The sequence below is a fragment of the Zonotrichia albicollis genome, chromosome 6 (genome assembly GCF_047830755.1).
Source record: "Zonotrichia albicollis isolate bZonAlb1 chromosome 6, bZonAlb1.hap1, whole genome shotgun sequence".
Lineage (NCBI taxonomy): Eukaryota > Metazoa > Chordata > Aves > Passeriformes > Passerellidae > Zonotrichia > Zonotrichia albicollis.
The window spans coordinates 54,138,449-54,152,555 of record NC_133824.1 but is presented as its reverse complement, the minus strand read 5'-3'; the positions used below and the strand labels follow the sequence as shown (position 1 = coordinate 54,152,555).

Sequence of the window (14,107 nt, the reverse complement as noted above, 5' to 3'; positions counted from 1 at the left end):
CCAGTTAAACTGGCATGCTCCTAGCAGCACACTCTGCTCTACTGGTTGTTTTTAGCAGGCACAGATCCTTGGTATCCACAAAATCCAAATAAGAAAGCACATGGATGTCAGAAAGCTCAAATTCATCACGTGGGTGTCAATAAACCGAGAGAGCTGAAAACTTTTCTGTCTGTGATAATTCTGACAGCTCCAAGTGCGAACAGGACATGATCACTGCAGATTATTCTGACCTGAGCCACCTTTCTGGGGCAGAGATGGCAGAGGGAATGGAGGGCAGGGAAATGAGGAGCATCTGTGCAGTGACACCTGCTCTCACAATGGAAAGGGGCAGGAAAAGGATGAGGTGACAGCAGTGTCACTGAGGGGTGAGGGACCTGCAGCACAGCACTGAGGAGTGCTGCTGTTGTTGGGAGGATGGTGATCCTGCTGTCAGAGCACAGGGCATCGAATTCCCGTCTAGAGGAGGGTCTGGACATGAAAAAGCAAAAAGCCAGTGGTTCACATGGAATGAGCACATTGGTTCAGGCAAAGCGAGCACATGGAGAAAGTGTAGCATAAAGGGACTTGGATAACAAGGAGAGTAATGGATGTTATCTAGATGGTGAAGGTGGAGGTCATAAACTCATTTGTGCTTTTTGTTCCTGATGAAGACTCCTCTGTGTTGGTCCCCTTGTACCAATTCCATTTCCATGGTAACAATGGTATCATCTACCTGAACTGGAAGTCAATGCCCTCTTTCATGCAGTCTTGTCATGGCTGTCTCCTGCCTCCTGACAGTCCTTTGTCCTTGCCTTTTGGAGATGCTGTCTTGGAGCAGATTATTCAGTTATTTGTCATTCTTTCCTTTCTCTTTCTGAACAGGCAGTCCTTTTTTTTTTTTTTTTCCTTTGTCATCCGGGAGGTAACCAAATGTCTCTTCTGACATTCTCAAAAATATCTGCTTGTGTGCTATGTTATGAAAATTAATGAAATCATCATACATATTTCAGAGATTACCAGGAAGCTGGAGGAGAGTGCCTGCCACCTTTTTCTTACAAGAATGTTCACTGATCAGCAGAGCAGACCATATTCACAGATGTGAATCCCTCACCTGCCACCGGTGCTGTAAGCCCAAAGATGCTGCTGCCACTACAGCCACAAAATTCATGTGCTACCCCAACCCAGCTTGTTCCCTGCTGCAGCACCAGTGGCCTGGACTATGTTGTGCTCCAGAAAGAGTGTGAGCAACGCTGATTTAAGTGATTTAAGCTGTTTTTTGTCTGTGCACAAAGCACATCCCAAGAACCTCTCTTCTAAAAAGCAGATTCAATCCACATTTGCACCCAAAGACTTTATTTCTTAAATAAAGGAAGTTACATGTAATTTCCAGTAAAAGTTCTCACAGAGGCGGCTGATACCATTTTCAGGCGTTTACATGTTTGTAATTTTACAGAGGAGGAATAAAAGGCCAAATTGTGCCTTTGAGCCAGGAAAGCAGTGCCAGCCCACGCCCCTGGCAGCCTGGGGGTGTCTGTGGCTGTGCACCCTCTGTCTGCTGTGCCCCACTCACTAGCCCTGCTCAGGGTGACAAAGGCAGAGTGTCACTGGTGCAGCCCAGCAGTCTATACACTCCTAATTGTGCTCTGGAACTCCTTTTCAAAATCATTCCCTGATGTCTGGCTGTTCTCTGGAAGCTATTTTTAAACAGAACAACAGCTCTCTCAGTGTAATGAACAAAATGGGTTTTTCTGTAGCAACAGCTGTGGACTGCTTTTCAAGTACCATTATTTGTGGTTTTTCAGAGGGTTTTTTTTTTGGTGTGTTTGTTTGTTTGCTATTAGACATGCAGCTGTCGTTAAAATAAATAAAAAAACACAATCTATACCTGTATTTAACATTAAAAGCCTTTTTTAAACATTATTGAACATTTTAAACATTATTTTTGAAACAAAAATACCTAGAGCCTGTCTGTGATTCCCAAACCCAGGACTGAGCAGTGCCATGCCCTGCTCACCTGAGCCACCTTTTCCTGGAGATGGAGGATGGGATGAGAAAGATTCTGCTGTAACCAATAGGAGCTGAAACATTGGGGCAAATGCCTCACAAGTAGATGCTGAAAGAGACCTAGTGACAATAACAATAAAAAGTGACATGTAAAACCTTCCAAAGTGGTGTGTGACCCAGAAGAGCTCACCTAGGAACATTCCTTCTGACACGCAAACAGCGATATGCTCCAAAATAGTGAAAAGTGGTGCCTTGAAGCTGAAAAAAGTGAATATTTGGCTGCAGCTAATATACTGGCAGGATCCACAGTGGTCTCTACAGCTATATGGATAGGAAGTGTGGAATTTTCATGGAAACACTAGAGGTTCAATGAACAGGAGTAGCCTTGATGTGATGTATGAGAGTTCTATGTTAAATATAAACCATGTTTGTGGGGCTGCCTATTCCTACACTTTGTGTAGGTAAAATAAACCTCTCCTGTTAAAACTGATATCTAATTTCTCTGGAAGCATGTGATTTTATATTGCTTACTAAAAGGCTTTCTATAGGGATCTTCAGACTAGGAAAGGGTGTCAGACTGTATTTTGGACAGGAAGGATTTCTGATTTGATTTCCATGGCATTGAAACAGAAAACATAGTTTCAGTAGGAAGAGAAGGTGTCAGAAATGGGCTATTTTTTTTTTTTTTCAAATTAACCTTAAACTTTAATTTGGGGGTGGGGTGGCAGGAGGGGTTGTGTATGTGTGGCATTTAGTCATCATGTAATTTATATTCATTCAGTCTTCACATATTCTTTATTGGGCTTTAAGATTACTGGGGTACATAAGTCTTGAGTTACGTAAAATGGATGAAAGTTGTAACAGCTGGGTATAATGCAACTTTAATACACATAAAAGGCTGTGTTCACCTGGGACTGGTGGCTTTTAGGGCTGCTTAAAAAGCTGCTGAATGTTTTAAACTTTCTTCTCTGTGTGAAGTTTGTAAATGATCTGGGACCCATCACCCCAAGCGAAGAGCTGCTTCTCTTTAGGATTGTAGTGCACGCTGGAGTGGCCACCCTGGCGTTTTGGGAAATGCAGTCCTGGGTTTGTGTGAGCATTCAGAGCCCCCAAAACATCATAAACGCACTGGATGCGGGAGGAGCCCCCAGAAGGAGAGTTGTAGACCACGTGCAGGGTGTTGCAGGCCATGAAAGCTGCCTCAGCATCCCTGCTGCTGCACGGCGTGTCCCAGCTGTGCTCCACCGCCATGGCCACGGGGTTGATTTTGGTGAGGACAATGTTCCCCCCGGTCTCTGGCTCTGCGTGGAGGGCCCACAGCCCCTGCTCATCCAGAGCCAGGTCTATCTTTGTCTGTGGAGAGAGCTGGTAGGCAGGAACCCTCCCAGCCCCTGGCAGCAGCATCTGGTCAGCCACGCTCCTTCTCTGGAGGTGGAACTTCACAATCTCGTTCAAGGAGCCGTGCCTGTGGTAGAAGAGGAAGCCCTGGTAGATGACGTGGCCAGTTCCTTCCCAGGGCACTGGCAAGGGCACTCTGCGAGCCTTCAGAGTCTGGTTGTTCTCCATGAAAGCCATGATATTCGCAAATTCCAAAACCACGTTATTCACAGAGCCGCTTAATAAATAAATCTTGGCGTGCTTTTTGCCGGGGTCTTTCATCCAAGAGCCGTGCTTTCCTCCAGTCTTCTTAACCACCTTCAGGGACCTAATACCTGCAAGCATGTGGTCACAGCCTGCAAGGAAATAACCAAAGGCAAAGGAAAATAAAATTAGAATATCGGTAAATTTTCTAGTTTCTTTCATTTGAATTACTTAGCTTCCTTTTAATTCATCAATATATCAGTAAAGGTGATTGACTCAAAAAAGAGTCAATGTATCAGTAAAGGTGTCAGCAGTGTGGCGCTGGTAAGTAGTGCTGAGAATAGTTTTATATATTATATTTGAGTAATATTATAATATATGTGAATATATTTTATAAAATTTATATAAAATATCAATATGATAATATATACTATATATTATATAATATATTCTATTATGATTATACAATAATATATAATATATTTGAGTAATATTATAGTATATGTGAATATATTTTATAAAATTTATATAAAATATCAATATAATAATATATATAATATATATTATATATTATATAAGAATATATTATATAATGATTATACAATTATATAGAATATATAATATATTTTAATAATATTATAGTATATTCGAATATATTTGAATAATATTATATAAAATAACAATATACCAATATATATTATATATAAAATTTTCTCTAATGATTATACAATAATATATTAATATATAATCTATATTAATATATATTATATTTGAATAATATTATGATATTATTATTATATATTCTTGCTAATAAAACTGTAGTATCTTCATCTACCTGTAGAGTGTTTGGTTTTGTTCTATTACACCAGTGTTATCCAAAACATTTGGATATTTTTGTGTCTGAGAGGAGACCAAGAGCACAGTTAGTGATTTTGTGATTATTCTTGTCTGCCTGTTTACAGGGTTATAATTTTTACTTCAGAGAACTGACTTCTGGTTTAGATCAACACAGTAAAGTAATCATATTTATTTCTTGTTGGAGACATACAAATTAAAATCCATTATCTACATGTATAGTATTTTTGTTTCAGGACTGGTCTTATCCTCAGATAGCCTCTTTTTTATGCATTTATAGTATAAAAAGAAACAAAAATCAGTTCAGCATAACGGAAAGCCAAAAAACTGGGCTATCTTCCCATTCACCTTCCCAACACCTGCACAGAAAGGAGCAAGAACAGAATATAGATCACACGAGCAGGGGTGTGCGTGCACTGAGGCGGCCTTTGAAGGAGCTAGTGTGGTGTCTGTGCTGCCAATTCCTGTGCCAGGAGCGTGGCTGGTGGAACCACCCAGCTTTTACCTCCCTGTAGTTAAAACTGGCCTCAAGTCACAGCTCTGGCTCCTTCACATTTCCTGTGCCCTCTGCAGGGAGGTTTCAGACCAGAAAGCACCAAGCCTGGGAGGATGCAGGCATTTAGACTCTGAGATCTTTATCAAGCAGCATCCTTTCCGGGAAAAAAGAAAACAAAACAACAAAACTATTGCAAAGCATATTAACCAAGCTTGTTTACCAAAGGCACTCATAAATTACAGGGTGCAGCATTTGAAGTTGAAAGAATTGCTTTCGGTGGAGTGCAGCCATTTCAGCAGACAGGACAAACAAAGCTCCAAGGCAGGATGTTCTGGCAGCAGATGAAATGCAGAAAGCAAAACCAGCCCCCCTGCTTGGCCTGATAGGAACCTATTGAAGTCAGTGGCAAGACTCCAGTTGCCTGTAGAAAGCAATCTTTATGTAATTTGTGTGCACTGATACCCTCTAATCAAAGCTTTTGGATATTGCTGCTACAAAGTGGATTTTTTTTTTCCTTCAGAGAAGTCCTCACTCTGGAAGTGCCTTCCCTGAGCAAGCCACAACAGCTCTCTCAAACCTAACATTTATTGATCAGATAGATTAAAAAAAATTAAAGGTGCTGAATCAAAAACCCTAGGCAGCCTTAGCAGCATCTTCATCTGCAGGTGAAATAACCAGATTTTTGTCTGATTGTTATTTTCTGTGTAAACTTGACCCAAACACAGTAACAAAGCTGGACTTAAAAACCCTCCTTTCTGCTAGATTTTTGAAGTGACTCAGCAAAAATAATCATAGAGTCTGGTTAAGACATGAAAGCATAGGAGCAGAGCTGCTGTTTTCTAGAGTTGAGGATCTTCCTACTTTTTCTAAGTGCTGTAAAATCTGCACAGGGAATACTTTTGACATCAAATTCAATGGGAAAAGCATCTGACTAGTACTGACAGTAGAGAACAAATTGAAAGTAAAGTTACCATGAGCTGCTACAATAAAGTTAAAAGTAATAATTTCCAACAAAGGAAAATGTAAAGTAATTTTTTCCCCTCTGAAACTCTCAGAAAGGTACAATTTTCAGTGCCTTAACTGCAGTCAATTTAAAAATCTCCAATTTTTTTTCCTCTCTGAAAAAAATGCCTGATGTTCAAAAGTTCTCTAAATGGAAAGCAGAACTATTGATATTCAGAGCACTGAATTGTGGAGTATGAGGAGACTCAGAAGCAGAATAGGTGATTGCTTCTGTAAGCATCTGCATTAATACTGATTTGTTTAAAAAGTCCAAGCAGAAATTGTAAATTTCTGTGTAAAATTAAATCAACCTCATTCTGCTGAAGTCAGTGGAATTGTATAATTGATGATGCTAAAGTTCTTTCACTCACTTTTTAAAAATTTCAGTTTGTATCTCTTATTATTTACTCTTCATTTCTTACTACTATGAAAAGTCTTCTTTAAATTTGTCTGTAATATATAGTTTACATCCATACCAAAACCTCTTAAGGCAAAGATAATTAAGAAATGCCATTTGTTTTAAAAAAATTAAAGATTGTGCATGTATTTTTCATGCTAGGTACCATAACACCAAATTTACAAATCAGAACTAAGCTTTGCTGACAGCCAAGGCAGCGTGCTCTCTTATTGAAGGAGGGGACAAGGAAAGGAAGGATGACAGAGCAGGATAGTGAAGCTGGTAAAAATTGTAGAAGTAAATTAAGTAGTTTATTAACCCATGAATTTACTTTTGACTTGAGGTTTTGACCCTGCCTAGTCCAAAAAGCAAAGACCACTATTACTTCCTTAGTACAGCTGCAGTACTCAGAAATATGTTTTTCTGGGACTTTGCAACATCACACCTCCAGAGGATTTTACCGTATTTTATAATAAAAAAGTAGCTTCCAAAGAATTAATTTGATATGCAGTAGAATTTCTGCAAAGTAAATGTTTGAACTGTATTTTCCTCCCTCCCTCTCCCATCCCTTTTTTGCATATACATGGGTTTTATAAGTCTTGCATTTACACAGCCCAAACCCCCTTGCGGATGAAAATCTCTTATCCCTGCGCCAGCACACGCACGTGGGACTGCTCACACTGAAGCTCTGAAAAACAAACTGCTCTTACTTGCGTTAAGCATGAGTTTAAGCCTCTTTTTCTCCTCTGCCTCTTCCAGCAGCTGCTGTTTCAGCAGGTCCTCATGCACTTCCACGCAGGCGTTGGAATCCGTGATGGATCCGAAATAGTCGATGTCCCTCTGGGCGCGCTCGACCCTCGTGAGCAGATTCTCCACCTCCTCCTTGAGCTCAGCCTTGTCGGTGCTCAGCCTCGCCAGGCGGGCCAGCGCCGCCTTGGAGAGCTCCCTGAACTCGTCCACGTATTCCAGCAGGTCTTGGCTGCACTTCTCCAGCCTCCTCTTCAGCCAGAACATGGGAAGAGAACAGACGTGGGCATTCTGCGCGCATCGCGACCTTGCTCATGGTCACTTTCACAACCCTGCTGCTCCCTCCTTCCCAGTGCCCTGCACCCACCTATTCCAGCTCAGGGTGTCTGTGTGAGGAGAACACCCTCAGACTGGCACAGAATTCAAAAATCTGGACAAAAATCCACATTTTTTTTGACTTGACACGTCATTTCAGGAGGACCCCAACATGTGCTCTGACTCCGTGGTTCAGGAGGCTGAACAAATGCTTTATTAAGCTATAATATTACACTAGTACTATACTAAATTACATACTAAAGAGATACTATACTAAAGAAAACCCCGTGTCTGTCTGGAGACAGCCCTGACACGGCTTTGACCCAATTGGCCAAGGAATCAAAACAACCTTCACCAGTGTCCAATGAGCAAATCACTTCGGGTAAACAATCTCCATAACACATTCCACATGTGCAAAAACAACAGGAGCAGGGAATAGAGACAAGAATTGTTTTCTCTTCTTCTCTCTGTGTTTCTCACTGCCTTCCCCAGGAAAAGTCCTCGGAGAAGTTGTGCTGGTGAAGCAGCCTCAGTTTTCTGCAGGAAATCTACAGCCATGAGCATTTCACATGGATCCACCTCTTCTGACCAAGGCAGAATCTAGTGTGGCTATTTTTTACCCATTTAAAGATGAAAATGAGAATACTGAAATGCTATAGTTGAGGAAGTTTTGTGTTGTTTCTTTTTTTTGTTTTGTTTTTTTTTTTTCCCCTCAAATTATTAGCTGTATTAAAAAAAAAAAAACCCTCAACCCAAAACAACAACAACAAAAAAAACCAAAGAACAACCACCCCCAAACATAGAAAGCAAAAAACCTACTTCTTTGCAACTAAATTCAAATTATCAGTGTTTTCAAAGGTAAGAAATATGTTTCTCTGTTGCAATGCAGCTGCTTCACAGGTATCCTGAAAATAGTAGTTCAGCTGCCACTTTGGGAAGAGGAGGAATTTGAGCAGATCTTTGGCTGGTTTGCTTTGTGAGCTGTGCTTTCTGTGCCACCTCCTCTCTCCCCCATTTATACAAGACCATAAGCCCCCAGGAAGTTGCTTAATTGCTTTCTACAAAACCTTTATTTTAAATGCTTTCAAGTGCTGTCATCAGTATCTGCCTCACTTCTCTGTCCTGTTCCTTTTGTGCCCCTTGCGCCAAATGCCACAGGTTACCTCATTTTTAATGGGTGCCAAAGGAATAGAAATTGCCAGGTGAAGCTACTCCTAGAGTGGCAAAGAAAATGTAAATCTCCATCTACACAGTGGGAAGAGAATATCAGGTTAATCCTTCAGTGTTGAGAAGATAAGACTAGTGAGGGCTTTGTATGGAAAGGGACATCAAATCAGGCAAGTTAGAGCTTCTCTGTGAGTCTGAAAATGTAAGCCAGGAGCCAGGGACATGTCAATAATTAAAAATAAACAATATATGATGGTAACACACCAATACTGAAGAGGTATTTTGCAGTACTGGTAGCTTTTTACTGTAGGAAAAAAGCAAGAAGTGGTACATTTATATAAGTAATTGAAAGGAATTCAAGGAATTGAAAGAACTGCATTTCAGTCTCTCTGATATTAAGGGTTTATTTGAAGTGCAGATACTCTGCTGGTTTGCATGAATGTGTCTTAAACTGCCCTTCCAGGTGGGGATATCTGCACACAGGAGAAAAATACCTGATAAATTTCTATCTCCTTGTTAACAAATACTTGACAGCCCTTCTACAGGTGAAAATATGTTTATACTGCTCCCTAGGATGGTCTGTGACAGTTCTGTATAAACATTTGCATTTTTAGCTAAATTCAATGATGCCATTTAAAAAAAAAATTAGAATAAAAAGATAACATTATGAAATTTTATCCTGCAATAAATGATGCAATGAGTTGGGATCATTACAGTTAAAGTTTTAGCCACGATTTTACTCATCCATTGGACAAAGCTGGAAATTCACCCTCCTGATTTGATATATCATACAGGCTGTCGTGGCCCCAGAACATCCACACATTTTCAAGCCTCTTTTTGCTGCAGAAGGATTCATCAGGCACATACCTCCAGAGACAGAAAACGCTGGTCAATGTAGCTCAGCAGGGCTGCATCCTGCATCACATACTGTGCTGCTCCCAGGATGCTCATGAGGGATGGAACCAGCAAGAAATGGACCTGCAAGGCTGCCATGGCACCAGAAGGCTTTTGGAGGAAAGTGGTGAATCAGTTCTGTGGGCAATCCCAAACGCTGCCAGTCCAAGGTCAAATGCAATTTACCGTCATCTGAAGCGAAAAAATAATAGTAAAAATTACTAAAAAGTTAAAAAGTACGGTGGCTGAAAAGATTAAAAGGACTTAAAATGGCTGTTGCATTCTATCATTAAGGAAGTAACGTTGTGGCAGAGGGACTGAATGTGTTTATTTCTAGGAGCCAGATGACTACTTCTCAGTTTGTGATCCTATGATCAATCCCAGATGTTCAGCACTGAGTCACATCCAGCCTGTAGGCCAAATTTTATTAAATAATACAAATAAAAGTAATTTATTTTCCCCTCCTTTCTCCTCCCATCTGCTTTCCCGTGTGACCAATCCTGCAGAGTGTGCTCTTTGCAGGTCAGAGTGGATTCACAGTGGGTGGAACACAGGCAGCTCTGGTGCTTGGTGTCTGTGCCTGTAAATCCACCTAAAGCAACTCATTTCACTTCCACTATTCAGCCTATTTACAGTGGCCCTGGAAACCAGACATAAAACTGTTTTTAAAAGAAGTTCCTCCTCCTTTTTCTCTTGACACTACTTTTCCAGCTGAAAACAATACTCTTAACACAGCTCTGTGTCCATTCAGTGGAGTTTATGACAGACATCTTTTTTTGGAATTATAATTCTACTTAGTCTGACTTAAAAATTAATTGTAATTAACTTACATGAGCCTACTGCATTGGAGGCAATTTGTATTTATTTGATTTCATAATTTTCCTGACTGAATGCCTTGTTTGGAAAAACTCATGGCCATGCGAACACTATTTGCTAGAAAACCATGTGCTAGGAGCTTAAAAAGCTGCCTTTGTATCTGAAGCCAAGCTGGACGCCTCTGTTTCTCAGAATTCTCCACCTCTTCACTTTTCCCCCCTCCCATTTTTCTTTTTCTACAGTTTTGTTTTTAAATTTTTCACCACATTTACCAAGCTTTCTTTTTCTTTTTGACTGCCTCATGTGAAGATTGCAGAATTCAAGAGAGTGTGTGTGCCACAGCAGGCAGATTTTTTCCTCTGTGTGTTTGGTTTTTGCACGGTGCTTATGTGTGCTTTGCAGGCAAATTTCACCCCAGTGCACACAGCAGTATTCTGTATTTCAGTATTGCTTCACCCTAAGAGGGGCACACAATTTGCCAGCTCCTATTTACAGGCACAGTCAGTGATGCACAGAGAGTTTAGTATTTGATTTTTCAGTCCAGTGACATTTCAGTTTACTCCAGAGCTCCTGCTTGAGGGGACAGAGAGCTTGACCTGAGGGCAGACACCTTGGGAAGTCTGAATTTCCTTGATTCTGTCCTGTGAAATATATCGAAATTCTTTTCCACAAAATAATCAGCTGCAACACCAGGGAAGAGCAATGTAGGAAAATAAATCCCTTTTCTAACCTCTGAGGTGAACCTGGAACCCTTCAGAGTTGTTCTCTGAGTCTCACATCTGTCCCAGCTAATGACTGGGAGATGAAGGTTGTGGAATTCAAAATTATAAACTTCCTTTCATGAATGCATATTAAGAAGCCAAGATACAGATATATAATTTCTTCCCTTTATCTTAAGGCAGGGAAAATAATCTAAAAGGTAAAATATCTTGAACTGCTGTACCCCCTTGATAAGCTTAAACATTCTGCACATGGAGTTAGATTCTGTGAAGCTGCTCAGTCATTTCTTAGAATCATCCACAGCTGAAAGACCAGAAGGATTCCTACAAATCATCCTAGAAACCCTTCCAAGGATTTCTACAAACGGGGCATTCCCATCTTTATTAAACCATGATCCAGTGGCAATGGCAATGCTGGTCCATGCCCAATGCACAATTCTGGGAAAGCCACAGCACCTGGTAAAGTCCTGAGCTTTGTTGGGTTTTTACATTTATTTTGCTTTGTTTGTTGTATGTTTTCCACTTCTCTTCAGACTAGATATACACAGAAATGGTTTTTTTTTCCAGCTATATATAATCTGTATAATAAACAAATATATCTATATCTAATCTGTAGCTATCTGTAGTTATATACCAGCTATATATAATCTGTATAAAAACCAAATATATCTATATCTAATCTATAACCATCTATAGTTACATACCAGCTATATATAATCTGTATAATAAACAAATATATCTATATCTAATCTATAACTATCTATATCTATATCTATATCTATATCTATATCTATATCTATATCTATATCTATATCTATATATCTAATCTGTATCTAGAGCTAATCTATATCTATAGGTATGTCTGATGGTGATTTAAAGCAGGATTTTTTGGCATGCCTGGGAAGACATTGGTCCCAGTGCACAGGATATCACACACTAACAGAGCAAAAACTTTGCTTTTAACTTGAGGAACTCTTTTTCTCATAACCATTACTCCCTTGATTTGAGAGGCCTCTCAAACTTTAAAAGGAAACAAGTGTATAAATGTAGGTGAATATGCCTTTTCACTGTTCTTGTCCTCTCCCTGGCTGAGATGTTATCTTTTTCCTGTCAATGCTGCTTCTTTGCTGTATTTTTTCCACCTTTTTACCATTTGGTGTCTGTTTTAACAGCTGTTAGATATTTTCAAAGGAAAAATAGGCATTTTCAGCTCCATCTGTGTTTGTGGTTTTGATTTCAGATGCTGGATGGAGCTTTCTGTGTTTTAAAAGCAATGTTGAAATCAGTTCATAGTGTGTACTTGATTTGGGGGAAGAATGACATTCCCTTAAGATATTATTTCACTCATATGATTGTATTCTATGTTTTGTTGTTTTGGTTTTTTTATAAGTCAGTTCCTTTTTGTCATTTCAGGTGGGATAACTAGAGAAGTGCCACAACAAATCAGGTTCTTTTTCCTCCAGTCCCACTCTGGTTTCTCAGCTCCTCACAGGAATCACAAGACATTTTTTAATTTTGAGCTTTGGGAACATCCCTGACTCCCAGGGCTCCCTCACGCTTTTTCCTTGGCTTGTCCTGAGCCATGGATGCTGTCCTAATGCCTTGTCCTGTGTTATTACAGCCCTGGAAACAAGTGGGAAGTCCCAACTCCTGTCACTTAGATCCAAGTAGTGCACAAATACACCAGATTTTACTCCCAAACTACACCGTGGCTTAAAACAAGGTTAATTATGTTTTTCATCCTTAATTAACCTCAGCATGCAAAGCAATCACAGATGGAAAGTAAAAATCAGATTCTGATTCAGAGCTTTCTACTTATTTTATACACCCCTGCATCAGAATAACTGCTGCTCACCCTGATGCATCAGTGATATCCCAGTGCTTGTGTGCTCATGTGGGACTTTGTGTGTGATTGCAATTTTGTTTAGTTTACAGCTGCCTATTTTCATAGATTTTGATGCTGGTGAATCAGACTGGTGTTTTATTTTAGTAGTATAGGGAGTGTCATGGTCTATTTCTGTATTTTCTAATTTTGTTGGGACTTGGGTCTGCAGAACCAAGTTCCTTGTTACTACTGGCCACAGGTCTAATGCTGAGATCTGGGAGGTTAGAAAATATCTTTGTCACAGTAGGAAATCAGCACTTAATTCCAGTTCAGTCACTGCCTTTTCGTTTTTCTTTTTGTTTTTTCCCTTCAGTTTTATACCTTAGAAAGTGACTCCCATTTCTGTAGAAAAGACCAAGACATGAAGTCCAAGTGAAGTCCTTCTGTGGTGCTCAGCTGTAAAAGCAGTGCTGGGAGTGGTATCAGCCAGCAAAGCAGTGATAAGGAGCAGGTCTGGCAGAATTATGGGACTCACAGAGGACTCTGAATATCTTGCTATTTAAACTTTTCTGTAGCTTAGAGAGTTATTCTAGACAAGCGTTAATACACAGACCATTGTTCTATTTGTCCTTGCTTTTCTACTTTTTAAATAATATTTCTGCTGACCAATCTCATGGCTGCTGCTTAGCTCCAACCCCAGTTCTGCTGTCTCTGAGGCCTGCCTTTTGCAGCTTTCCCAAAACCCTCCGATTTTGTGGATTCGCACAGTGCTGGGAGTGGTATCAGCCAGCAGTGCAGTGATAAGGAGGAGGACTGGCAGAATTTCAGGACTCACAGAGGACTCCACTAGGCGGCTCCCAAGCCCTGGGAATTGCAAGGCAGACTCGGCTGGAACTCACAATTCCAAAGCCTCTGAGGGGGACAGAACACGCAGAGGGAAGCATGGTTTGGGATGGAGAACACCAGGGAGCCAGGTGGAGGGAAAGCTCTTCCAGGCTTTAGGTCTGTGCCACCCCAAACTGGGAATTCTTGAGCTCCCTGAGACCAGTAAGAGCCCAGGATGCCCAGGACTAACAGGAAAAATGAGTTGTCACATCAGGACTGTCTCTACGAATTAAATCATAAAAGGGAAATAAAGCTGTACTCTATTCTTGTAGATTTCTTGTTGGAGTTAGTGTCTTGGTTTGGAAGGACAGGTTTCTCTCAAGGAAGACAGGAGCCTCTCTTGAAATACAAAATGTAAACCACTTCCCTCTGACTTATTGTAATTTTGAAATTAAGAGGCTCTCAGGCAAAGACATGGGAATAGG

At 40.4% G+C, this 14,107-nt stretch overlaps 1 protein-coding gene across 1 annotated transcript; it reads right to left on the bottom strand.

Moving 5' to 3' along the window:
- Positions 1-1,149: 1,149 nt before the first annotated feature.
- Positions 1,150-9,880, bottom strand: OLFML1 (olfactomedin like 1). Its single transcript, XM_005491080.4, has 3 exons — positions 9,411-9,880; positions 7,025-7,313; positions 1,150-3,716 (listed from the first exon to the last, which is right to left on the bottom strand). The coding sequence occupies exons 1-3, from the start codon at positions 9,534-9,536 to the stop codon at positions 2,938-2,940; spliced, it is 1,194 nt and encodes a 397-aa protein (XP_005491137.2). The 5' UTR covers positions 9,537-9,880; the 3' UTR covers positions 1,150-2,937.
- Between the last annotated feature and the right edge of the window lie 4,227 nt (positions 9,881-14,107).